The sequence below is a fragment of the Lissotriton helveticus genome, chromosome 2_1 (assembly GCF_964261635.1).
Source record: "Lissotriton helveticus chromosome 2_1, aLisHel1.1, whole genome shotgun sequence".
Classification (NCBI taxonomy): domain Eukaryota; kingdom Metazoa; phylum Chordata; class Amphibia; order Caudata; family Salamandridae; genus Lissotriton; species Lissotriton helveticus.
In genome coordinates, this window is record NC_136059.1 from 285,234,733 (window position 1) to 285,260,338 (window position 25,606).

The window sequence follows — 25,606 nt, forward strand, 5'->3', positions numbered from 1 at the left end:
ACATTTGCAAGCAGTTCTCCAGGCCCTGAAACAGGCTGGATTGACAATCAAGGCCAGCAAATGCCAGATTGGGCAGGGGTCGGTTGTATACCTTGGACACTTGGTGGGTAGGGGGTCAGTGCAGCCCCTGCAGGCAAAGATTGAGGCAATCATGGCCTGGGAACCCCCCAAGACACAGACTGAGGTCCGAGCTTTCCTGGGCCTCACAGGCTACTACCGTCGCTTTGTGAAGGGGTATGGCACTATAGTAGCGCCCCTCACGGAGCTCACCTCAAAGAAACAACCTCGACGGGTAGTTTGGACGAAGGCTTGTCAGCAAGCCTTTGAAAAGTTGAAGCAGGCAATGTGTGTAGCACCGGTCCTGAGGGCCCCAGACTTCTCCAAAGAGTTCATTGTCCAGACAGATGCATCAGAACATGGCATTGGGGCAGTGTTATCGCAACTAAATGAAGAGGGCCTGGATCAACCTGTGGTCTTCTTATCCAGGAGACTGCTTCCCCGGGAACAGAAGTGGAGTGCAATTGAGAGGGAAGCTTTTGCGGTGGTGTGGGCTCTGAAGAAGCTGCGGCCATACCTGTTTGGCTCGCACTTCCTGGTTCAGACTGACCATCGCCCCCTTCGTTGGCTAATGCAGATGAAGGGGGAGAATCCCAAACTGTTGAGGTGGTCCATCTCCCTACAGGGAATGGACTTCCGGGTGGAACATCGGCCTGGAGTGGACCACGCCAATGCAGACGGACTCTCCAGGTATTTCCGCCTTAGTGATGAGGACTCCCAAGGGGTTGGGTAGTTCTCCCCACTTTCAGCTGGGGGGGACGCGTGTTAGACCTGTCTGGCTTTTTGCGTAGTCCCTCCAATTTATTATTTATTTTGTCCTCTTTTTGCCCCTCATGCCCTTATTAATTTTTGTGTCCACTAGATTTTTCAAGGTGTTGGTCTAGGGGATAGGTGTTCTTCCCCCCCCCCCCATAGTTTTTCACCTCAGGCCTAGAGGCCTTTTCTGACAGGAATATAGTTGGAGTCACAAAATGGTGGCTACCAACTGTCATAACTGACCTACCTGGAACATGTCCCATAGGATAGAGTAGGGCATTCCAGAACCTTCTGGTCCCTTCTGGACCTCTGAGGGTCAGCCTATAAAAGGCGGAATGCTGGTCAGCCATTTTGTCTTACCAGAGAGAGTCAGCTGGAGGTCAGGCTGTAACAGAAGGTGGGGGTAGGATAGTCAGAGGGTTAACCTATTGATTCACCACCCGTCCTTCCTTGGGTTACTTGACCTGTCCCCGCTGTATAGGATTACTGGTGACCCTGGGCGCCTGACCATCCCCTAAGCTAGAGGTAAAGGGGTGTGCGTAGGAGAAGGAGACTGCAGCGCTGTGGAGCGCAGTCCTCTGCCCAGCTGAAGAGACTTCTGAAGAGTGTCCCTCAAACCCCCCCCCCTTTTTCCATCATCAGCCTTTGTCCAGTTCTGAGAAGGCTAATGCCCTGGTGACCCTGTGGGCCCTTACCAGTCGTGTAGCAGACGAAGCACCTGTCCCTCTTGTGAGGCAGTGGAGGGATTTCTGGTGAATAGCCGATTCCGCTGTGAATGGGACCCCTGGGGCTTCGCTAGCGCTGTTGTGGCAGCGCCGCCGACTGAAGGGAGAAGAGGGGGCTGGTTGAGCAGCATCCAGCGCTACTGCGCGCGCTCTAATCTGAGTTAGTTGTCCAGAGCAGGAGGGGCCTAAGATCGAGCAGGCTCACCGGGGAGACGCTGCCCGCGTCAGGCGGGCCGAGCAGACTCCGGACTGGGCCGCTAGTCCCTCGCGCATGCGCACAGCTGTGAAGGAAAACGGCGGAGATCAGCGCTGTTCTGTGAGGATAGACGGACCCCCAGGAAGTGGCGGGAAGTGCGCATCGGCGCTTCCTGGTTTGTGGGTCTTTCTCCCCCACTCAGGCCTCGACGAGGAGCGGCCTTGAGTAGGAGGGGAGGGGCGGAGGGCGGCATCGAGCGCCCGAGGAGAGTGGTTCCTCTCCCTCCTTGTGGAACAGAGATACCGGCCTCAGGGGCCCCTGCATTGTGATGCACTGTAATCAAGTAAGGAGGTGGTGAGAGTGGGAAGTTGGAGGCCAGGGAGTCTCCTGCAAGGGAACAAGACTTCCGTTTGACAGAATCAGAGATGGGCTAGTGCTGGGGAATGTTGTCCAGACTCTGTTAAGGAAATATTAAGATTTCAGTCTTCACACAGGAGATTCCCCCTTTTTATTCAGACTATCCTTTTTCCAAGACTTCCCCCTTGTCTTTTACCATTGTCAGAGCTGGCAAGGAGCTTATACAGAGCAAATAAAGCGGGAAAAGCTCATCAATCCCTCAGGTTGAATGGTGGGAAAAGGTTAATTGAGTAAACTGTTTCTTTTCAAGCCATGGTACTGTGATGTAACTTCATAGAGCTAAGTAGAGTGACTTTTCCAACCATATTTAAGGAAATTACAAAACCTATGACTGAATGTAATGTGTAGTAAATTGGGAAACTGTTTAATGTCAAACTGTGGCAACTCTTGGAGTGTTAAACTTTTCATGACAAACTGTAATGTGTTAAACTGAGATTTCAAAAGGACCACAGAGCAAAGTATATTTTTATAAACAAGCTCGTATTTTCCCAAACATTGGTGTGGCGTCATTTTTGGGTGTTATTGCGTGGTGTTACTGCTGGGTAGTTTGCAACCTTTGCACATGTGCCTCTAGTAATTGTGTCTTACCCTAGGCCAGGCTACCCTAGGTGACCTGTCATCCCAGGTTCCAACAGTGCCCATCGATGATTTTCTTCATTTACTGCAAATGGTTATGTCATAGACTTATTTGGACGATTTTTCATCTTACAGAGCGTCCTCTCACCCTTCTGTGTGGATAGTAAGTGCTACGCAATTCCCTCTTTTCTTATCTGCTTCTTTTTATGAGGCGATTTATATCCATGTCGCGCTCACCCTCCAAATCGACTACAAAGGTGGCTTTCGTGAAGAACTCCAAAGTATTTTCTGCTCTCTCTAAACTGGAGGATTCTCTCACCTCTTCTGGTTCTGATATTACCATGGATCCTCCTCCGTTATCATCTGGGAAATCCACCACCAAGAGACTAAAAAAGGACCCTCCTTCACCACCCAAACAATCTACACCTGTTTCCATGGAACTTTTATTGGAGGAGATTCGATCATTCCGCCCCTTTTTGGAAGAGATTGGGACTCTGCGTCCTTTCATGGAGGAAACTAATATCAAGCTTCAAGCTCTCAATGACAGCTGGTCACAAATCGAAACAAGAGTTTCCACGGTTGAGCAGTCAGTTGCTTCTTTCCAAGAAACTACCACCAAAGTTCTTCATCTAACTTCACAGGTGGATACTCTCCAGAGGCAGATGGAGGAGTTGAAAAACAGAAACAGACGTAACAACCTTCGTATTTACGGCCTGGCAGAAGGTCTTGAGGGTGCACACCCTATCACTTTTTTCAAGTCCTTTCTCCCCAAGTTGCTCCACCTACCAGAAGGTACAAATCTTAATATTCAGCGTGCTCATCGTTTGGGTCGCCCTCCCACTTCCACCTCCTCGTCACAGCGTCCTCGAGGTGTTATCCTTTATTTTTTGGAGTACACTGATCTTCTGAAGGTTCTCACAACTGCTAAAGCTTCTCCCAAATTGATGTGGGCAGGTTCTTCCCTGTTCTTCGCTCAGGACTATGCTAAAGCCACTGCAAATCGCCGGAAGGCCTTCCTTGCCATGAGAGATGACCTTCGTTCCATGGGTGCCCGATATGGCCTATATCATCCTTGCTTGTTCAAAGTCACCTACAACAAGACGCCTACAGAGAGACTGCAGAGCTTCATCAATGCACACAAAACCACTGCCATGGATTCTTCTGGTCCTTCGTCATCTCGCCCTGGCTGAGTTCTCATTTTGTTTATCTCTGCATTGTTCATGTTTGCTCATGCTTTTGTTTTCTCTTTTACCTTGAATGTTACTCCTTTTTGCTTAAACAGTTGTTGATTCTCTGCTCTCTCTTGATGTAGATTTGTAATTTTGTCTCACATCTCCCCTCCTTGCTTTTACAGGATTCCCTCCTCGTCTGATGATGTTTCCCCGGTTTACCGCCTAGCCGTCCTCGGATGTGTTGCCTTACCTCTATGGCTCCCTCTGCCCAGATTCCTCCTCGTCTCCTCCTCTTGTGAGTATGTCCATCCGCTGTTTTCTCCCCTTCCCTTGTTTCCCCATGGTTTTTTGCTCTTTTTGTGTGCTTCAATTCCTTTGGTTGTGCTGTTATCATGACTTCGTCTTTCCAGGTTATATTTTTCTATTCTTCCTTTTTCTTCTTCTCCTGTTCTTCATGTATTTCTCACTTCCTTCCACTTTTCTCTTCCCGTATGCACACTTTTTTTCTCCCGTTTCTTTCTCTTCCCTCTCCTTTTCCCTTCATATACCTTTTCTCTCTCTTCATTTGCTTCTATTTATGGCTTTTTATCTTGATTTCATTTATTGCATAGTGATTACTTTACTGCATATGTTATGTCCTTGAATATAACCTCTTGGAATGTTAAGGGTATCAACTCGCCAATTAAGCGTCAGCGCATCTTATCTCATTTAGCCAAATTGAACATTGACATTGCGTTTCTTCAGGAGACTCACCTTTCTGATGTAGAATCTGCTAAGCTTAAAAGAGGTTGGGTGGGTGATGTTTTTTACTCACAGGGTGATGGTAAGCGCAATGGTGTTGCAATTCTTTGTCATAGATCTCTCCCATTCACTGTTATTTCCCAAGAATCTGATACTAATGGCAGATGGGTACATGTCAGACTATCGCTTAGAGGTGTTCCAATTTCTCTCCTTAATGTTCTAAAGGTACTGTTGGCTAAAACGTGCCGCAACTGTGGATTACTTTACCGCAACCTTAAGAACTCATTTGAAACCATATTCTTGAATTGTGTATGTTGGATTTTTGTCGTTTTGGGTCTTGTGTAGTTTAGATTAAAAGACCTTTATTTTTCTAAACTTTTGTGGAGTCAGTTTGTGGTGTTTTCACAGTGTTACTGTGAGTGTTGGTACAAATGCTTAGCACATTGCCTTTGATAAGCCTGACTTCTTGTGCCAAGCTACCAAGGGGGTGAGCAGGGGTTATCTAAAGAGTGGTTCCGCCTTACCCTGACTAGAAGCAAGGGTCCCTATTTGGACAGTGGTGCCTTCCTCTGCCAACTAGAGAGCCCCAGTTCTAACATCCTCCTTATTTCAACATCTCATGCCAATTAACTAAACCCTGTATACATTCTGGTAATATCCTTGACTGCAAACCCCATTTTATTGATAGTGCTAAATCTAGGATTGTCAGTCTGGTCAAAAGAATCATCCTTAAATCTCAAAATCAACCCAATGTCTAAGAGTAATTGGTTCCAGTTGATACTTTTATGGAGATTTGTTGCTCACTGCAGAGTAAGAGTTAAAGCCTCTGGTTTGGTCTCTGGTGATGTCCAGAATTGACTTCAGGAATTCCCTCCCGACGAGCCTTCCCAAAACTCACCTTGCATCTCTCAAAGCAGTGCTGCATGCAGTAGAACATGTTGCCACTGGAAGCAGCAAATGTGACCATGTAACACAGAACTTACTTGCGCTTCAATAGCTCCTCATTAATGACAGCATTCCCTGATAATTAACTAACAAACGTATCCTGTCAGGTGGTCTACACTGTGTTTGAAGCATGAGAACATTTCTCCTAGTACCTCCTACATTCAGGAAGAATGCACAATGGCTGAATCTTTCTGAGACAATGCTACCAAAGTCTGGAACTCCTCTCGCATATGCCTTATTCACCATCAAATCCTTGGCTATATTCAAGAAAGATCTCAAGCTCTTTTTTTCCAAACAAATTGGCACTTATGACTTATATATGGTCGAACCCAATACATGCCCCTTGGTTCTGTATATTTTATACATTTAAAATTGCTTCCCCTCACCAATGTTTATTTTGCCTATTATATTTTACCTCCACTCCATTGCTTTCTCATGTCTGTTTAGGCCTCTGCATCACAGTGCCATTAGTACTACACTCTAGTCAATCTTCTTGTACCTTGTATTATATGTTTCTCCTCCTCATTTTGTTCCTATGTTAATGCATATTTTAACTTTGCAGTAAATTATCATGTTCTGTTCATGGACTAATATTTCTTCAATTTTTTATAAAGTTCCTTGATGCCCTGGGCCATGACTGTGCTATATAAAACTGCATAGATAAGAAGACAGATTCTTTTGTCTGTGGACTCAGGTAAATTTAAGAGTAAAATACCACCTATTGCAGTGATGGGAGCCAGTTGCTGAAGTGGGTTGGCCCACTGCCTCACACAGTAGACTGCAGTTGGCAGATGTAAAATGTGAATAACTGAACAGATCAATGTATGAAGATGGCTAACTGAAATCCCCTGGATGTATGGTTATCTATTGTTTTGGGATTTATAGGGCAAAATGTAATGTCTTGGTCAATTTTGTGTGTGAAAAAAGTCCAGGAAGCCATTTTTCCCAGTGGAATAATTCATCCTGGCCATGGTTTACCTCAATGTCTGGGGAGGGCTTTGGCATGCACTGCATCGTCTTGTGAACTAAGTATGGATCAGTGGTTCAAGGATTGAATAAAACAATGTATTCTTTAAAGGTATATGAACTCATGGACAGAACGTAATAAGAGGAAACTTATCAAACCTCCAATTCCTCCAAGGATCACTTTAATTTTCACCAGTTTGCATCAATGCACCAGCAACATATTTTTTACATTCTGGGCACACTTTTCTTTGCTTACCTGTGTGAAGCTTATTAATACTCAGGCTGCAGTTTACTATGTTTTTTTTCTTTGCCTTCGCTTTTGGAACATAAATGAGACAAAACTCCAATGTATGATTCAAATAAAAAGAATTGCTCAGCATCAATTACCTTAGAATCAAGTTTGTGATTTGTGGCTACACTTCCAATATCGTCCTTAAATATCTGATTTCGTATCTTCTCAAGTGTTGTTCGTATCTAGAAGAAAAGAGATCTAGAAATTACTAGAAGAAGCACCTACTGTTAACCTTAACCAATAATCATGCAATACATAACTCTGCTGTGCCACATTTTCAGTTCTGATAATGTGTCAGTCTATGCATGGCATAGAAACCATGTTTTTTTTCACAAAATGTATTTTTTCAGCTTCCAAAAGGATTTTAGATTTGGCATTAGAAATACCACTGCATTCTTCCGTAGCCCATTTCAGCATATCCTTAGTTTTTCTGCACAAATGCCACAAAAGGTCATACTAGTTGGATGACAGCAAGTCCTCTGTTACAACACAATGAAAGGAGTTCACTGACCTCATAGTCACCACTTTATGCATTGTTAAGGGGCGGTTTTCTTTAACATGTTAAAGTTACACCTAGGCTACAGGGATCTCATGGTAGGAGCAGTGGTAACAGATGTGGAATGCTCCATTAAGTTGATAACTGACTTCTCCAGCACTACGGATCAATTATTAATCTGCACATCAGTTAAAATTCTTTATTTGGGATAAAAACGTAAAAGATACAACAAAACCAGTCAATAATGTTTTTTTAAATAAGACATCAGAAAGCTTATAAACAGACATTAACAAAACAATAGAATTCTAACATTAACTTCTTACATTATATTCCTTATTTGAATAGACACTGTAAAATCTAGCCACTAGAGAATATAATAATCCAATGGACGTTTTTGCAGATAGAGGATACATGGTCTATAAGGTCTAAATTGTAATGGTTTTGCAATAATGGTATTAACAAGCGTTTCATAGGCAACATATAAAAATGGTAAAAGAACATTACATGTACAGTTGACTGCTTGGAGCGGTTGTCACATGGACATAATTGCATATCATCATTTCATAGGCCCTTCTTTGAAAAGGTGTGTAGAAGATGAATGTTTAGCCTAAAACATGTTAAGAGAAATCTGTGTGCAGCATTATCAATAATTGATTAGTATGGTTCAATATCATTTGTGGTGGAAATCACAGTATAACCCTATTCAGTGGGCTTAATTAACTCATATAAAAACCTTTCTTCCATCAATTATTCAAAAAAATATAATTTTGATCATATTGTCCATAGAGGAGTTCATAAATTCTGTATTAGAAAAAAACTCTGCCTTCCTAACCATTCCAACCAGCTTTTTATATGCTTTACACATGGAATCCTTGACACATACTCCAGGGCCAAGCAACCTGAAATGAATAAACAGTTAAAATCTGTCTCCAGCTTACACAATATGGAAAACCACAAAGCCTATGGGTGAAAGCATAATTTGAACTTCTAGATATGAAATTGACAACCCTAGATGAGAAATAAAAGTGGATGGGTGAGTTCTGGTGTAGAAAGGGGTTTTCAGGTTTCAGGGATAGTGAGGGGTTTTAGGGTTCACAAATAAGTGGAATTTAGGGGTAATGAAGGTTTTTAAGGGATCTGGGATTGGTGAAGTGTAGGAATATTGAGAGATTTTTAGGGTTCAGGGATGTGCAGAGTTTGGGGTGCTCAGGCATTTTGGGGGTTAGGGATGGCTGGAAATTATGGCCAGAACGTGCTTTAGGATTGAGGTATGGGTGGAGTATAGGGTTGTGAGGTGTTTAAGGGTTCAGAGATGGGTGGAGTTTTGATGTAGAAAGGTTTTTTGTTTAGGGATCAGGGATTTAGAGGTGATGAGGGGGATTTAGGGGTCTGGGGTGGATGGGGTTTAGGTATGGTGAGGGGTCTTTAGGGTTCAGGGATGGGTGGTGTTTTAGGGTGTGAGGTTTTTAACGAGTTTGGGTTGGGTGGATTTGAGGCAGGGCCGGACTGGGAACTCAAACTGGCCCTGGCAATTGGTCGGACCAGCCCTCTGGGAGCAGGTGGGATGGGGGTGAAAGGGGGTGTGCATGGAAAACACGGCAGCTGCAAAACTGGCCCTGGTAAGAAAAACGGCCTTCCAGGGGTCCAAAACCACCCCCACCCTGGCGGCCCACCGGGGAAATGCCCAGTGCCCGTTATGGCCAGTGCGGCCCGAGTTGAGGGGTGGTGGGGCTGGGATGTAAAGCTGGCCCTGAAGTGCAAGGAGACCTCAACCATTCAGAGTGCCCAATGATCCTCTTAAAGGGGCCTCCATTCAGCCCAAGGTCAATAAATGTTAAAATCTGCAAGGAGGTCCCAACTTTTGCATTATGGAACTGTGGTGAGGAGTTTTAATGGGCAGTGAGGTTTAGAGATAGAAAGGAGTTTTTAAGGTTCAGGAATGTTTGGAGGTTAGGGGTAATGATGGGTTTTAGGATTCAGAAATGAGTGGTGTTTAGAGGTCAGTTTAGGTGCAGGTTGGGTATGATGATGGATTTTTAGGCCTCATGAGTGGGTGGAGTTTAAGGGTAGAAATAGTTTTTGTGTGTCAGAGCTGGGTGGAGTTTTGGTGTAGTAAAGAATCTTTAGTGGGCAAGGACTGTGACCGGGTGATAATGGTCTGACAGTGTGAAATATATAATCCAAAGTAACACCCCTTTAAGTATAGCTAAATCCCTCGGCCAAAATTGTAAGTAAAACCTACAACCATTGCATTCACACCTTAAAAATGAATCATGCAAAAGCCAATTTTGGGGTACAAAAAAAGATTCTAGGAATTGGTTTCTAAGAGATGGGAAATGTCATTCAAACTGCAAATTTCCATGAAACAGTTTAGGTTAAATTGTTTCTCAGTATTGGTGTTCTATTAAATAGTTTTCCTATGAAACAATACAACTGCTGGATGCCATTTTGACATATGAAAAGGCCTAAGCATTTTCCACTTTCCATCCCCATAAATTTCAAGGTTACAGTAATGCCTCCTCCCTCCCCAAGCGTAAGCTAGATAGGGAAGTGGGTTCACCAGCTACCTAAAGCTTTCTGTATATGTATAAGGATTGACTTTCCATTGACTAGGACACAAACCTAGTTTTCTCACCTACCCAATAGCTTCATCAATATCTTTCAATAGAAAAGTGTCCTGATACTTACTGGACTAATTTAATGCTTTTTGGTTATTTATGTACAAAAGAAAGAATATAACACTTAGGTTATGTTGGACCTTGCTTCTTCTACCAATGACTTTGGCCTGCTATTTTCAGCAATTTCACCTAGTACTACTTTAGACATAACCTTTCCCTCTGAAAATTCCTTTTCCCAAAATCTGGGAAATTCTCTGCACCTTCACCTCCTTCTGCTGCTCTTTTTGTTTTGAAGCAGATAAAATAAATGAGTATCCTTTGCTTACATATACACAGGTCAGGTCTTTGATGAGCGCTGCAAGTCTCTTCTGATAAGTACTGCCACAAACAGAGATTTTTCATTTCCACTCTTTAACATCATCGGCTACTCTATAAACAGTAAATTCTATTTGGTAGAGCCATGATCTACTCTTACAAAAGGTGCACTAACATGCAAAGGTTCATGTTTTGTGCTCTCATAAGAGAAGCCACCACGTTCACAAGGAGAGCTGATAGATCTCCTATTATGACCACAATTAACAATTATGCCTCCTTACCAAATCCAGAAAATTGGACCAAATTCATTTAGTCTTTCTGATCTTCTGAATGTAGACATTTGCAACACACTGCAGGGGGTTAGCAAGAGGGTATGAAGTAATCCACCTTGTGATCAAAAGCTGTGCTGAGGCCATAGCCTATAGAAGTAATGGCCATATGGTGGGACTCCTGCTCACTCCTATTTCTGCACCTGTTTTTTTGTTAGGCACTAGGTTGAGAACTGCTAAGCATGAGCATCTCTTATATTTTTTTTCCACATTCTACTTATTTGTATCTGCAGCACACCTTTTCCATTTTTTTTGGTTTATGCATTTTTTTTTACCGTTTCAATTTTTAGAATATCCTTGTTTTTTATATACATGCCTAGACTCATCATTTCGCATTAAATCATTTTGGGATTTTTTTTTTATTTCTACAGTTGCATAGTACATGGGATGGCATAAAGAATCATTCTATTGGCTATCACACAGCGATCCACTAATGTTTGTGGATAATGGCTGAACAGATTCATTAATATCAACCAGCGTTTCCAGGATCTAGCATCATTGCTGACTGCACCAGTCCCATTTCAACTATCATCTTATGTGTCTGCAAGGGTAGTAAGTGCCACCTATGTTTCTGGGGCTAAAGGGGTGATAGAGCGCAGTTGCTTTGTCATTTGTAGGGGTGCATAATCATTTATTTCATTAACATTGTGTCATTAGATCGTGTACTGTAATAATGTGAAAAGTTCAGTGCAATTCAGTGCGAAATATGAAGAAAATCAACATTGTATTTATATGTGATTAGAGGAAAACGTTTACTTGCAGAGCTTATGTAATGCATTGATTTAAATGTGCACAGTAAGGATGTTCATTTATGTATGTGCCTTATGAAATAAAAGTGCTGTTTCTTGTTGGCTGAATTCTGTAGGCCTAAGATGTATTTCTCCCCAATCGCTCTCATGTTAGGGTTCTAGTAAAATTCCTGTGTATTCAGAACTTGCTCTTTCTCACGTTTCTGTTGCAGGTGGAGAAATTCATCCTTGTTAGTTAGAATAATGTCTGTTTTAGGAGTTAGGCTTAGGGCGAAGAACATACATTGAACGGTGGTGCTGATAATGTGGGATGGTGTTCTTTCTCACCGGAGAGAGCCTGGGAATCAAAGTAATCGAGGCAAGGCCTGGGAGCATCGTTGCTGCATGGAAAGTTACCTACAAGGAAGGGGCTTGCATGGATGGGGTGATGTTGCGTAGCATTGCGGGACGTCTCTTACAGGTTCATCTATTGGACTTAGGAATAGAGTCCGGGGACTTCTGTTTTTGCCATGAGAACGAGAGCATCTTAGAACGAGCTCTGTAACTTTATGATTCTTGACCCATTCAACGTGAATGTCCTTCCGAGGAAGCCTTCACGAGCCGACACCTTTTCAGACCTTGCCTTGGGGAAAAGCTAAGTAGGGATGTCACATAGTCTTAGTGCAGGGACAGACTAATGCTTTTTACCTACGAACCTCCAATGAAGGGGACTTTCAATATCAGAGCAGTCATTTTTGTGTCCTGATTCTGGAATGGTTTATTCGGCGTATGCTGCACCGTCTTCATTTCACCCATAGGTTTGGCTTTGTACGAGTTCCAATGTATTTTTACACCCTCGTCTTGAGGTGTTTGTATGTCCAACTGTTCTTGGCTTTCTAATAAACTTACTAAACTTTGGATTTGGAGTGTGATTCTTCTGAGTCATGGTTCATTGGAACGGTAATGCACAATTGGCTAATGGTTTTCTCCCCTCCACACTTTCAAACAGAGAGACATCCGCCAGTGATTCCAGAGTAAATCTGGAACGTGAAACCCGGCTCCCTCCGGGGTTCTGCTTGGATCAAACCATGTGTAAATGAGGCTAAGACTTTGTAAAAATTGATTGATCTGGGCCCCCATCATTTTGTATTATGCCTCTGCACAAAAATCGTAGTTAATTCATTTTTACAGATCTCTTTACTAGTAAATATGTATTAAAACCTCAGAGCAGAGGGTGGTATTCCAAACATAACAGAGCCATCATGTGAGACTTTTTCTACAAACTTCTATGATACAATGAAGGCCTAATCATGTGCGGCAATTACAAACACATTGAAATAAAAATGTTGCCATTGCTTTTTATTTTACCTTTTTGACGTACTCAGTTTCCTCTTTGATTTGTGCTGGGGTGGATCCATATAAAAGGATCGAATTTTCCTCTGCATCGAGTTCTTTTTTCATAAGTCCATTTTCAGCCAATGGCATAGTTGCCATTGCAAATTGGCCACCTGCACCACAAAATAAACACAGTTTTACTTGTGTTTGCCAAAACATGTCAACACCAACACACGCTGTGAAACCACAAGTATTAGCTGCGGCTTCATTTCATTGGCTTGAGACTTTTTTGGAAAGTACATCTGCAGTTAAAACATAAAGGGACATTATTATAAAATAATTAGAATTTCCACATATCCATTCTTCCTATTTTATGTTTGAGATTCCTCCTTTTACTTTGAGCTTTTATTTAGTCTTGATGGACACAACATTAATACAGATTGTGGAAATTCTTAATATTCATTAAAATATTTCAAATGCGTTATTGTAATAAGTACATGTTAGAACTGGGGGTCTCTAGTTGGCAGAGGTAGGTACCACTGTCCAAATAGGGACCCTTGCTTCTAGTCAGGGCAAGGAGATAACCCCTGCTCACCCTCTAGGTAGCTTGGCACGAGCAGTCTAGGCTAACCAGAGGCAATGCGTAAAGTATTTGTACCAACACTCACAGTAACACAGTGAAAACACCACAAACTGACTCCACAACATTTTGGAAAAATAAAGGTATTTTAATCTAAACTACACAAGACCAAAACGACAAAAATCCAACATACACAGTTCAAGAATATGGTTTCAAAAGAGTTCTTAAGGTTGCGTTAAAATTCTTTAGGTTGCGATAGAATAATCCACAGATGCGTGAAAAGTTCACAGTTGCGTCACGTTTACTCACAGTACCTTTTAGTTGCAACAAAGTTCAAATGCAGAAGCTGGTGCGGTGGAAGACAAGCGATGCGTTGCTCCTGAGACCCTGGGGAGGCGATGCGACAACCCCGCTGCAGCAGCGGGCGTGTTGCGATGAATCCGGTCTGTATAGGGAGGAAGGCCACTTGTATGGATTCCGGTGCGTAGGTTCCGTAGGAGGTTTGTTCTCGCAAAGGCACGATGCGACGACCTCGTAGGGGCTGCGACGATCTCCGAGGTGACGATGCGCGGTCCAGCGGTGATCCTCTCTCTCGCAGCTCCTCGATGCGATGATTCTGCGACTATGCTCGCAGCGACGTGATGTGGTCCGCAAGCAAGCGGTGCGGCAATCTCACACAGCGGCGACAGGCTCTGCGACGACACTCGCAGCGATGTTCGATTTTCCCGCACCGGTCTGATGCTTCCCGCAAACGAAGGATGCGACGGCTCTGGCAGCGGAGTCAGGCGCTGCGACGGTCTCGACCTTCGTAGCGGCGGGAAACTTCTCGCACTGTCGGGGATGCGCTCCGCAAGTGAGCGATGCGACACTTTTCAATTGCAAAAGTCTGTCAAGCTTAGTTTCAAGCTTCCCAGCACAGGTACAACTTCCAGAGGCCCCACAACTGGATCAAGCACTCTAGGAAGGACAGAACTCTCTCAGCAGAGTTCAGGGAAGCTGGGGGTGAAGTCCTTTTGTTCCTGGGACTTCAGAACAGGGAGCCAGCTCTTCTTAGGCCCTTGGAGATTCCTTCAAGACAGGGGACACAGCACACAAGCAAAGTCCTTCCCCTCTCCTTGGCAGCAAAGCAACAGCAGGTCAGTCTAGCAGAGCAACAGCAGGACAGTCTTCCTTCTTCAGAGTCAGCTTTCTGCTTGGCAGAGGTTCCTTCTTGATTCCAGGATGATCTAATTTTCTGTTGTCAGGGGTCCTGTACTTATACCCCTAAAGTCTTTGTTCTCTCTGTGCATGTGGGCCCTGAGCCCGGTCTGAACCAGTTCTGGGTATTTCCAGAGTACTTTGTTTTGCTGGCTTCTTCTTTCCTTTCAGAGTGAGGGGCAGGGTCGTTAGCCGCCCAGCAGGAGGTGGAGCCAGCATTGTGAAAGGCAGGCACAGCCCTATTCAGGCCCAGGTGCTAACTCCTCCCACCACTCCAGTTGCAAATGCAGTCATTCAGCCTAGGGCTGACTCAGCCAGCCTCCTGGGGAATCCCCAGCCCCTGTCACTCTCAAACCAGACAGTCAACACACAAACAGGACCAGGCACACAGAAGGGTCAGGCAAGAGAACAGCAACTTTCTAAAAGTGCTGTTCTCAAACACAGGATTTAAAAACAACCTTTCCTAAAAGATGTATTATTAAATTCTTAGTTCAGGGATACTAGATACTTATGCCCTATCTTGTTCCTATGGGAAGAAATACTGGAAGCCACTGTAGCCAGCATCCCCCATGTTAATCTATGGAGCAAGATAGCCTTACAATAGTGAAAAACGAAAATGGCTGCCATTCACTACCAGAGCATGTCACCTGCACTAGTACATGCTCAACCTTTTACCTACACTGCACCCTTCCCAGGAGGGTACCTTGGGCCTTCCATAGAGGTGACTGATGTGCACAAAAAGGGAAGGGTTAGGCCTGGTCAGTGGGGACACTGACCAGGAGGACATGGCAGTTTCTAAACTGCACACAGGCACTGCAGTGGCAGGCCTTAGACACTATTTTAGAGCTACTCCTGTGGGTGGCACAATCAGTGCTGCAGGCCCACTAGTAGCATTTGTCATCACCAGCCCCGGCACACCCAGTGCACTTTACTAGGGACTTCATGGTGACACAAATATGCCAAAACATGTATATCCAATCAGAATAACAATTTACATAGGGAGCACTTACACTCTGGCACTGATCGGCAGAGTGTCCAAAGCATCTAAACCAGCAAAAACGAAATCCAGCACAGCATCAAAAATACAGGAGGCAGATGCAAAAAGATAGGGGGAAACCACGCCAAAGATGCCAGGTCTAACAGTACATAAAAGGAATTAAAGTAACATTCATCAAATCCAAAGCAGTAGTTTCTTCACCGAAAGCATGTTCAGGGAAGAAATAAGATAATGTGCGGAATTCTTTTCTACATATGAATCTCAACTTAAAATAGAAGAGAACGCATTTCTTCAGTGCCACAAAATGTCCTAAACTTTACACTACTGAGAAAGATGCGGATTTATAGTGCCAATCAGTGCTCAACTTGTAAAAATAGAAGTGCCAGAGCCGTCTTCAGTAGGCCACTGCAGCTTGCACCACCCATTGCTGCTGCCAGCACTTCCAATAACAGGAACAACACAATTACTAACCAGCAGACAACTACAAGTGTGACAATTCTGACTAATCCAGACCCCCAAAGCCACAAGAATGGCTTTGGCGGCAGGGATTAGTCATTTTTAAAGTGCATTGAATTAATAAACAACTGTTGTTATGCTCATCTCTAAATGAGACAAAGAGCACCACCATGCAGCAGATTGTAATAAATGCCGGTGTTGACACCTCCGGCTAAAATTAAGCACTAGTCCCAATCATAGTATATTTGCCATCAGTGTTTGTAGTGGATCCCGCTCGGAGTATGGGTCTAAAAAGATATTTTGACACGTCTATCGCCCCCCCCCGAAAGCAGGGCCATCAAGCCAGGCAGTGATGGAAACACAAGTGGTTCAGGAAAGCAATAAGTGGTGAATGGGATAGCGGAAACAAGCTAGATCATACCTTCTAGGAAGGCGCTCCTCCTTCCTGCAAACCACAAACACCATCACTTGTGGAGAAGGGCACATAGCCTCCTATGCTGCAGCATTTGCAAGATCATTTGGGGCATACATAGTCCCTATTCATCTATGTCACTGACTGATATTGCATGCCCATCAACCGGTCTGAGTGCAGAACACCGATGTGGCATACTTTAATGCCTTACCAATACTAAAGACAAAGGCTCATTTGTGGTCAACCTGTTTCAATTTATATCCGAGTCTACGCCTCCCCTCTGTCCTCCAGGACATTCTTCTTGAACGATCCCCGACTTTATAGTCTTTACAAAGTGCTGACAGTATGTTTTGTTCACAGTTAAAGAAACTACAACATCTGCCACCAGGAAGCATAACCGAAGAAAACATAGGTATGCTAGTTCAAACAAACCATGAACCTCAGCATGAATAAATGCAATTTGTTATTGTTATTGTGTATTTATATAGCGTGTTATTACCCAAGAGGTCTCTTAGCGCTGTCCAAGTGGGTCCAGAGAAGAGGGGCAGCGAATCGGGCATGCTTTATGTAGGGCTCCAAGCTTCCAGGAAGAGAACAGTTTTTAATCTCTTCCTGAAAGTGAGCAAATTGTTCTCTTTACGCAGGCTTTCAGGGAGACTATTCCATAGGGGTGGCAGCATGGTTGAAAAAGCTCTCCCACCCAGAGTAGAGCGCTTAAAACGCGGACATACCAGAAGACAAGCTTCTGAGGACCGCAGCCTCCTACTGGGAACATAATGTGCCAATTTGTCTTTGATGAAATTTGGCAATTAATATATGTTATTCTGTTAACAAAGAATAGTTGAATTACATAAGATCAGTCATTGCCGTACTGTGCAAAAAGAGTAGAAAATATGTATATATACAGTGCATAAGCTATTAAAATAACTTCACAGCTACATCTCTCTTCGGTGCTTTATTTTCTTACAGTGCTACCCGATTTAACAGCTTTCGTGCTACAAAATATTCTGTGTAATTCACAGGATAACATTGCAAACATTTAAGGTCATGGAAAATGGCTGAGCTACAAGATTCCTTTATAGATAAATACATTTACCACATTAGGAGCTAGTAAAACTGAAGCCAATTGTTGCAAACCTTTGGTCCCTAGAAATCCCGAGGGCTGTACTCAAAACTCTACTGCTGAAGTGAGAACCTTTCAAGGACCCACAGAGGGGGGGGCACTGCCTCGCAATCTTTCATCACCCGCATATCCAGCACATCCCACTCTCCTATTATCATTCTGTAGTGAAACACGTAGGCAAGAAAGACAGGTTTGCTTAGTTTGTGGCTGCATGACAGCCAGAAGCTGGCTGACAAGCATCTGTCCCGTCCTCATGTCTTGGTACCTTCCAAGTGCGACCTTTATCAACAAAGACCGGCTACATTAAGCAACATGTGCTGAGACCTTCTATTATGCAAGTTCAGGAAGTGTCAACATAACTGCCAACAGCGTGGCCATAAATAACCCCGGCGTTTCCTCTTTTCCATGAAGGACACAGCATAGTGGCTCCGCTGGAGCTAGAAGGCCGCAGTATACCATTCCTTTTTAGGTTTCGCCTGGCGTCCGCTGCGCAGCAGCGTTCGCGCAGGCAAAATCTGTTGATCTACACTATGTGGCTATGTCCCACCTCAGTCTACCATTGGCTAGCACCATAAATGGAGGCTAGCCATTGGAAGACATTGTTGTCCGTCACTCTTTCCCCAGTCAGGACGCGAATCGGGGGCGTTCCCGTGCGTTTTTTTAAGTCCGCCCCCTTTTTACGTCACCCGCCCCTTTTTACGTCACGGCATTTTGTCTCGCCGAGGAGTTATCCCGCCGTCAGCGATCCATTTGTTTATCATCCCCGTCCCTCACGTTGGCCGTGCCTTCTCCTTCCCTCCAGCCCGCCCACTGTCTGTGCCTCCTCCCTCCCGCCCACTCCTCTCACCGAGGAGTTATCCCGGCGTCAGCGATCCATTTGTTTGTCCCCGCCCTCCCTCCCGTTGTCCGTGCCTTCTCCCTCCCTCCAGCCCGCCCACTGTCTGTGCCTCCTCCCTCCCGCCCACTCCTCTCGCCGAGGAGTTATCCCGCCGTCAGCGATCCATTTGTTCAAAGGACCGGAATGAAATGTAAGGGGGATTGTGGTAAATGTTGGGATATTTTGTATAAACAAAATTATTTGTAGGATATTTTATTGCTTGCGCTTTGTTGACGGGAGGAAGACACAAGGGGATACCTGTCAACTAGGTGATTACGACATCTCTAAATATAACCGTTATAGAAATACATACTGTGACATAAGTTTGCGCAACTCTTGTCAAAAGCCTCTGTCGCGATTGTTTGCACGTGCGCATTGCACTGCCCCCGCAGCGCTTGCTCAGTGCACCACGCCCGGGTGGCGGGTGTTCTTCTGCGCATGCGTTGCGCTGCTGCGACGTAATCGGCGGTGCGCAGGCGTGGTACTTTCTTTCCTCTTGGGTCTCCTTATGCGGTGCCGGTTGGGTTTTGACAAGGACTGAGCAGAGGCGTGCGAGCAAGCCCCCGAAGAGCCGCGACAAGATGGTGCTCGACCTAGACCTCTTCCGTGCCGACAAAGGCGGAGACCCAGAGGCGGTGCCGGAAACCCAGCGCAAGCGGTTCAAGGATCCGGGGCTGGTGGACCGACTGCTGCAGGCTGACAGGGTCTGGAGGCGGAGTGAGTACACGAGGGGGCATGCACGAGCGGGCCAGGTAGGGGTGGAAAGTGGGATAGGCTGTGGAGCGGGGTAAGTGGGGAGACTGGGACAGACAGGAAGGTGCATTAAGTGTATTTGGCTGTGATTGAAGACGAGTCGTATCTCAAGGCAAGGATGGGGTAGATGAAGGGATTGCCTGTGATGGATTATATTGGCTGGCACTCAGAGGGACCCTGTTATGGATCTCCGTGGAGCCCTATGTCCACGTGCACTGTGGTTTATTTCATTCTGGTGCAATGCACAGTTGTCCATTGATCAGCCTCAGGAGGTTGTTTCATCCCTATGGTAGCTTTGTAGCACGTATAGGCGTATGTGAGCACAGTAGGTTTTGTTTCTTGATTGGGTGATTGATAAGATGAAATTGATGTAGAAAAGAGGGCAAGGGCTGACATTTTTTCTTTCGAGCCTGCTGTCCAGGGTGTCACATGCCAGGGTCGTCGAATACAGAGGCTATCTAGCTTTAATTCCGCCTCATACCTCTTTCTTCCATCATATCTCTTCTCTTTCTCTGTCGGGTCCTTTTTGTAGTCCGCTTTCTCTCTTTGCCCCTCTTCACTAGCTCTCTCTTCCCCCTTAGGTCTCCCCTTTCTGCCTTTGTTTCTCTTCCTTTGGATCAAAGTCTTATGCTGAAAAGTAAGTCCAGAGCCCCCAAAAAACGAGTACTGGTGAGCACCCAATGTTAGTGCAGGCTGAAATTTAGCACTGAGTGTAACTTTAAAGGCGATGTCTGCATACATAAACACATATATCAGCTTGAGTGAAGTACATGTATTCATGGTCAGCACCTTCTTCTCTCTATGCAGTCTTTGAGAACATTGCAGGTTGAAGTTATCGCACTTATTGGTATCTAGGTACAAAGGACCAGCCATGTTCTTTTTAGAGAAGCATTTGCAAGTATAGAGCCTCCGATCTGACACGTGAATTTAATGTGTCTTTGGGCGTAAATGTCAGCAAACATTTGCTAAATGACATATGCTCGATCCAAAACCTTGCCACCGTGTGAAGGCTATTGTCTCTATGCCATACCCCATTCTTTGCATATTCAGTCACAACCAATGATCCCTGTAATATTTTTCCTTTGTGTGGCAATAAAGGTGCTTTGTGCACTACAGTCAAGGCTGCGTGCACTGAAGACAAACACCAACTTGATACACACCAACTTGATACACACGTATGTGCAGCGTGCTAGCTACCAAAATCAGTGGCATAGCCATGGGTCCATCTGCCCTAATCTAAGCCTGTAAAAATATTAAGCTATTGGCATTGTAAATGACAATGCCATTTATTTATCTGTTTTCAAAACCAACACATAAATAAAAATGTTTTCATTTAACCCTTTAAGTGCTGCCGTCGGCCAACGGTCGTCACGGGCACTACCTCCCCAGTGCTGCGTGCGACCGCTGGACGTCCAGTTCAGCACTGGATAATGGACAGCGCAGCACTGGGGAGGTTTATTTACGAAGCTCCTAAGGTGTTAAAATGCCAATAGCTCTAATTTTTGCAAAGGCGAAACCGTTGCATTGTAAATGCTTGTTTTCATCATGAAATAAATTAAGCCCAATCAGTTTATTTATATAAGCATTGATAAAGACCCTCACCAAGGATGTCCCTTCCACTTGTCTTGGCTTTTTCGTGGTGGTTGGGGCAGGAGGCTAACCGTTGTAGCTGTTTAAGGCTTAAATTGCAACTCTGCTTCCGCCTGCTCCCGCTGTACCGTGGACCGGAAGAGCTATGTCTGCACCGCCCACCCCCAGTCAGGGGCGGATTGGCAATGCGGGCATTCGGGCATGGGCCGAACGGCCGGTGTCTCCATGCCCTCTGTGGGCCGGGTTTTTTCTCACCTTTCCCAGCCGCACAGTGAAGCTGCATTCATTTCTCTGTCTCTATCTCCGTGCTCTCTGTGGACTAGGAAAGGGGAGAAAAACAAACGGCCCACAGAGGGCACGGAGACAGAGACAGAGAAATGAATGCAGCTTCACTGTGCGGCGTACAGCGATTATCAGCTGTGGCCTCTCCTTCACCCCCTGCCCTGCAAAGCATTCACGCTTAGGGTGGGCTGGGGAGAGGCGATTGTGTGAAAAAATCGGCCTCCCTGGGGGCCAGGTATTGATCAGGCCTTTGAGCCATTTTCACCTCGGGCCCCCCCAGCACATACAGTGTTAGTTTTAACACCTCGCCCACAGCCCTTCACATTCAGGGCATAGTGGGCGAGGAAGAATGGGTCTCGCTGTGGGGGCCAGGTGTTCTTTGCAACGTGCACCATCTTCACCTCAGCCTCCCCTTGGCTACCATGGATGACCCAGCAGCTGTGTTTTGTTCTCCCCTGCCAGGACATTGCCCTGAGGCCTAGAGGGCTGATTAATGTACTAATTGCAGGGGCCTTACTGCTGTTCATGTGCTCCTGAGCTGAAGGTCTGGGGAGGGCTGAGTAGGTTAGTAATAGCAGGGGCTTCCTGCTTATTAGGTGCTCCTTCGCTGGAGGGCTCGAATAATTTTGTGACAGAAAGGGGCCTTGCTGTTTTCATAGTTGCTCAGCATGTAGGCCATTGTCACCTTGGCTCTGTGTCCTGTGCAAGAAGAGTATCCTCTCACTTTCATTACTTGTCTGTGCCAAACATCTTAAGGATTTTGGGGGCCCTGGGCCAAACATATTTTTGGGCCCCTGTTCGGAACAGATTTGAATTTATAATCCAATTTCTGCTCTTTGATGCCCTCTTTCAGCTGGTCACTGGATAGAGCACTACCATACTTGTCCAAATTCTTAATGTATTTACATCTAATATTCAAGGACATTGACGTGTGTTTTCAATATTACAACACAGTAGCAGCGCACTAAAATTACTGAAAATAATCTCAGTGACATCCTCCCATTTCTCATATGTGATGGCCTGTTTGACCTCAAAGAAATTTTTTTATGGATGTTGCATGAAACATAAACACATTTTTCTGCAAAATCTCTATGATAGGTTCTTACTCATCGCCCATATTAAAAATACATTTGAAAACATGGTATTTAAAACAATCTGTTTAAGGAGTATGCATGGTCATTAGGGCAAGATTCTCTGCAGAACAGAGCTGGCTCTATCAGGGGGCTCCCTGAAAGGCTGGGGCCCTGGGCCAGAGCCCACATTGCCCATGCCTTAAAACGTCTCTGGTCTGTGCATAGGCATATGTGGCCTGACGCTAGAGTTGCAGAGATCGGGATTCAAGTTTGAGTCCTAGCGTCTGCTCAACAACCTGTGATTCTGGGCAGATCACTTCATCGCCCAGGCCCTTAAATAAAAAAATCTGATCATGTGTACTGTAATTGGTATTCATAAATAGAACTGTGTTTTTTGTATATGAACATCACCTGCTGGTTGTGAAATACATTTATGACTAGATTGTACAGATACATTTTCCAGCATTCTTTACACCCCAGACTGCCTTTTCCTCGTTCGTGAATTCTTACTTTTGTTATTACATGTTCTATTCCCAGTGATTCTAGTCTTACCCTTTCTCCTTGACTTTGTGTTAGCTTTCTGATTTATGTGATGATTAGAGTCTAGGACATAGCTGGTTGGGAAAGAGTATCTAACAGCATTGTGCAGGGCGTTAAGACTTCAAGTAAGTATTCAGTTATCAGAACTGCAGTGCTCCTAGTCTTTACCAATGTTACTTGCTCTGTAAGCTTTAAAAGGCTTAATTTACTAAATATTTCTCTACAAATTAGACCTCCAAGAGAAACCAAATGGTGTTCCATACAAGGGCACGCCCCTTGAATGTGGACCACGCCCCTTAATTGTGGGCCACGCCCCTTGAATGTGGGCCACTTTTTTCGTCAGTGCCCGGGCCAAATTGTGATCCCAATCCGACCCTGCCCCCAGTTAAACTCCTGATCTCTACCTGCCCCCATTCAGAAGGACGGCCTTCCATTGGTCATTCCTGCTGCCTTGGCATTGATCTTGCAGTGAGTAGATCGCCGTTGTAACCGCCACGCTCAGGGGTTCCAGCCCCCTTGTCGTTCTACTCTTTCAGCTCCCTTGTTTATACTCCTTGCTTATAAACTTGTTGACAACTCTTGTACATATGATGTTTAAAAGAAACACATTAGTCCGAATGCTGGATAAGTGAAGCTTATATAGACTGGTATTTTTAAGTTTAGCACCACATGCTCTTTCAGAACTCACATATTGCTATGTTGAGTTTGTTGTGGGATTCCTCAACTTTATAAGATGCTCCCCCTCATGTCTGGGACCAAATGATCATTGTGGAGCCAAGCTTATTCCTCACGTCCATCATCAGCTGTTTTCTGCCGAGGGATTTCAAGTTATTGCTCCCCAGATCGAAAACCACCACACCTAGTTTTCTGTGCCACCATCCCAGTTATCTTTGGGGTAGCTAGCACCATTTCATCCCCCACTTGCCAAACCACCTTACATTTGTCTTCAACAGTAGTAGGTCCCTTGTACTTTCACCATTTATCTGCTCAGTGTTGCGCCTTGGCAATCAATTAATGTTTGACCACCCAGACCTCTTTCTTATTTTCTTCTCTCAGAAAATATTAGGACAAGAGGGAGAGAGCTGTAGTCAACAATGAGTCTGTCTAATGTAGGTGTTGTATACTTGAGTCCCAGTCTACTGATTTCCTTGCCTGACATGCTGTATCCTGTTGCTGTGGTAGATGCAGTCTGAATGAGTAGGTACTGACGCATGCTGCCAACAGCCCATCGCGGCTATGGCCGTCTGCAGGACTTGCCTGAATATTGCCAAACCCCTGGTGGTCTAATGATCATGAATGCTCTAAAAAATATACTGGGCAATATGGTGGGTCTTCTATGCAGTAAAGGCTGTTCTCCCTGCCTTAACTTAGCTGATCAGTTTTGGAATTTCTCAATCTCAGCACTCAGTGACTCTCTTGCCATGACAAGCCTGGACTGAGATGTGTCACCTGCCACTGACTGCCAGTGGCTGATATAAATGCAAACATTCCATCCATTACCTTTTGTTTGTTTGTTTCAGTTGACTTGGAGGGAGCCACCAGTACACTTACTTTGTAAGTCACAAAGAATGCTGCAGCAAATACCACACTGGCATATAGTTGTTGTGACCTTTATTAACGCTCTCAATTAACCCCGTGCATGCTGCCGCGATTCTGCGCCTGTGCGGCAGAATCGCAAGTGGGCGGGTTTATGACGGCCCCCAGCCGTCATCAGCACACGAGCCCCGTAGTGCATGACGGATGGGGGCCGTCATCAGCATGCAAGGGGTTAAAAACGGCAAGTAGCTTTTTTTCTTTCTTTCTTTCTTTCTGCTATGCTTGTGGCCAGCCTCACTCTTTCATAAATGGCCTCAGGTAAGAACTTTTTTGATGGCCATGATCACCTTCCTACTGTTGGAATGAGTAAATATGAGGTCAATGAATACCATGATATGTAAAGGCCCTACAACGGCAATACCAATAAATGCAATTTCAACATATGCCATAACCTGTGCCTACATAACAATGTCCATACCCACAAATGCAATGTCAATGTATGCCCTCATCTATGCCCACCCAGCAGTGTTGATACTGGCAGTGACTATGTCAATGTATGCCATAACCCATGCATGAATGACAATGTTGTTACCAGTAGAAACAAATGTCGATGTGCACTATGACCTAGGCAAGCATGACTGTGCCAATATCAGTAAAGACAATGTTAATGTACGCTAGGACAACTGTACGCACAATGTTGAGAATGTCGATAAAAAGGATACCAGTGACTGCCATGCTATTACCCGGAGTCCCAAAAAACTCGTACCATTGCAGTCGGATTTACCCAAGCTGACCTCCCCATCAACCCCCAGTCAGAGATATGTGGTCAGGCAGGCACGGCGACCAGCACCTAAGCCTATCTTGTAACAGGTCACAGGTGGGGTCTCTCTAAATACAAAAGACAAATGTACACCCAGGGAAAACCCTGATTGATCCCACAGATGGATAGTTACACCAAAAACAGGTCCGAGGAAATTGTCCCCAATACAACACTTTTGCCCAAAGGCTTGTGTGCCCCAAAAATAACACAAAGCTAGATACCACATGTAGATAGGAACACTAATTAAATCAGGACACAACATGCACACCACACGTAGTGATCACGCGCTCCTCATGCCAGACAACAGAACACAAACACTGGCCCAAGCCAGCTATCCCAGAGGTCGAGATCCATCTGTGTCCTTATCTGATGCCCGAGCTTTGTTAATTTAGGACCAAGATGTTTTTCAGGAATTCAGAAATTACTTTATTGTACCTCACAAGAAGTATATGTCAGCCAAAACTTTGTACACCAAGAGACTTTCATTAGACGCATTCTGTTGAGACTCTCCGTGGCGCTGCGTTTAATGAAATCCACTGGTTTCTGTTTTGCCAAGCAACCCTTGTCTTTTCATTTCTTTTTTTTTTTTTAAACTTTATTTTCAGCAGAGTGAACAACATAATCCCCCCCCCCCCGAATTGGCATCGGTAGAAAGAAAAATTCTAGTGTACACATGTCATAGCTCCAGTACAGCTCCCGCAGGTGC

At 44.8% G+C, this 25,606-nt stretch overlaps 1 protein-coding gene across 1 annotated transcript in view; it reads right to left on the reverse strand.

Annotated features, from left to right (window-relative positions):
• Positions 1–25,606, reverse strand: part of CCDC68 (coiled-coil domain containing 68) — a 219,396-nt gene that overhangs the window by 145,068 nt on the left and 48,722 nt on the right. The window contains exons 2-3 of the mRNA XM_078674823.1: positions 12,698–12,837; positions 6,939–7,025 (exon numbers count right to left, since the gene is read on the reverse strand). Of these exons, the coding sequence (XP_078530949.1) occupies positions 6,939–7,025; positions 12,698–12,823 (213 nt within the window). The 5' untranslated portion in view covers positions 12,824–12,837. The remainder of the gene's footprint in view (positions 1–6,938; positions 7,026–12,697; positions 12,838–25,606) is intronic.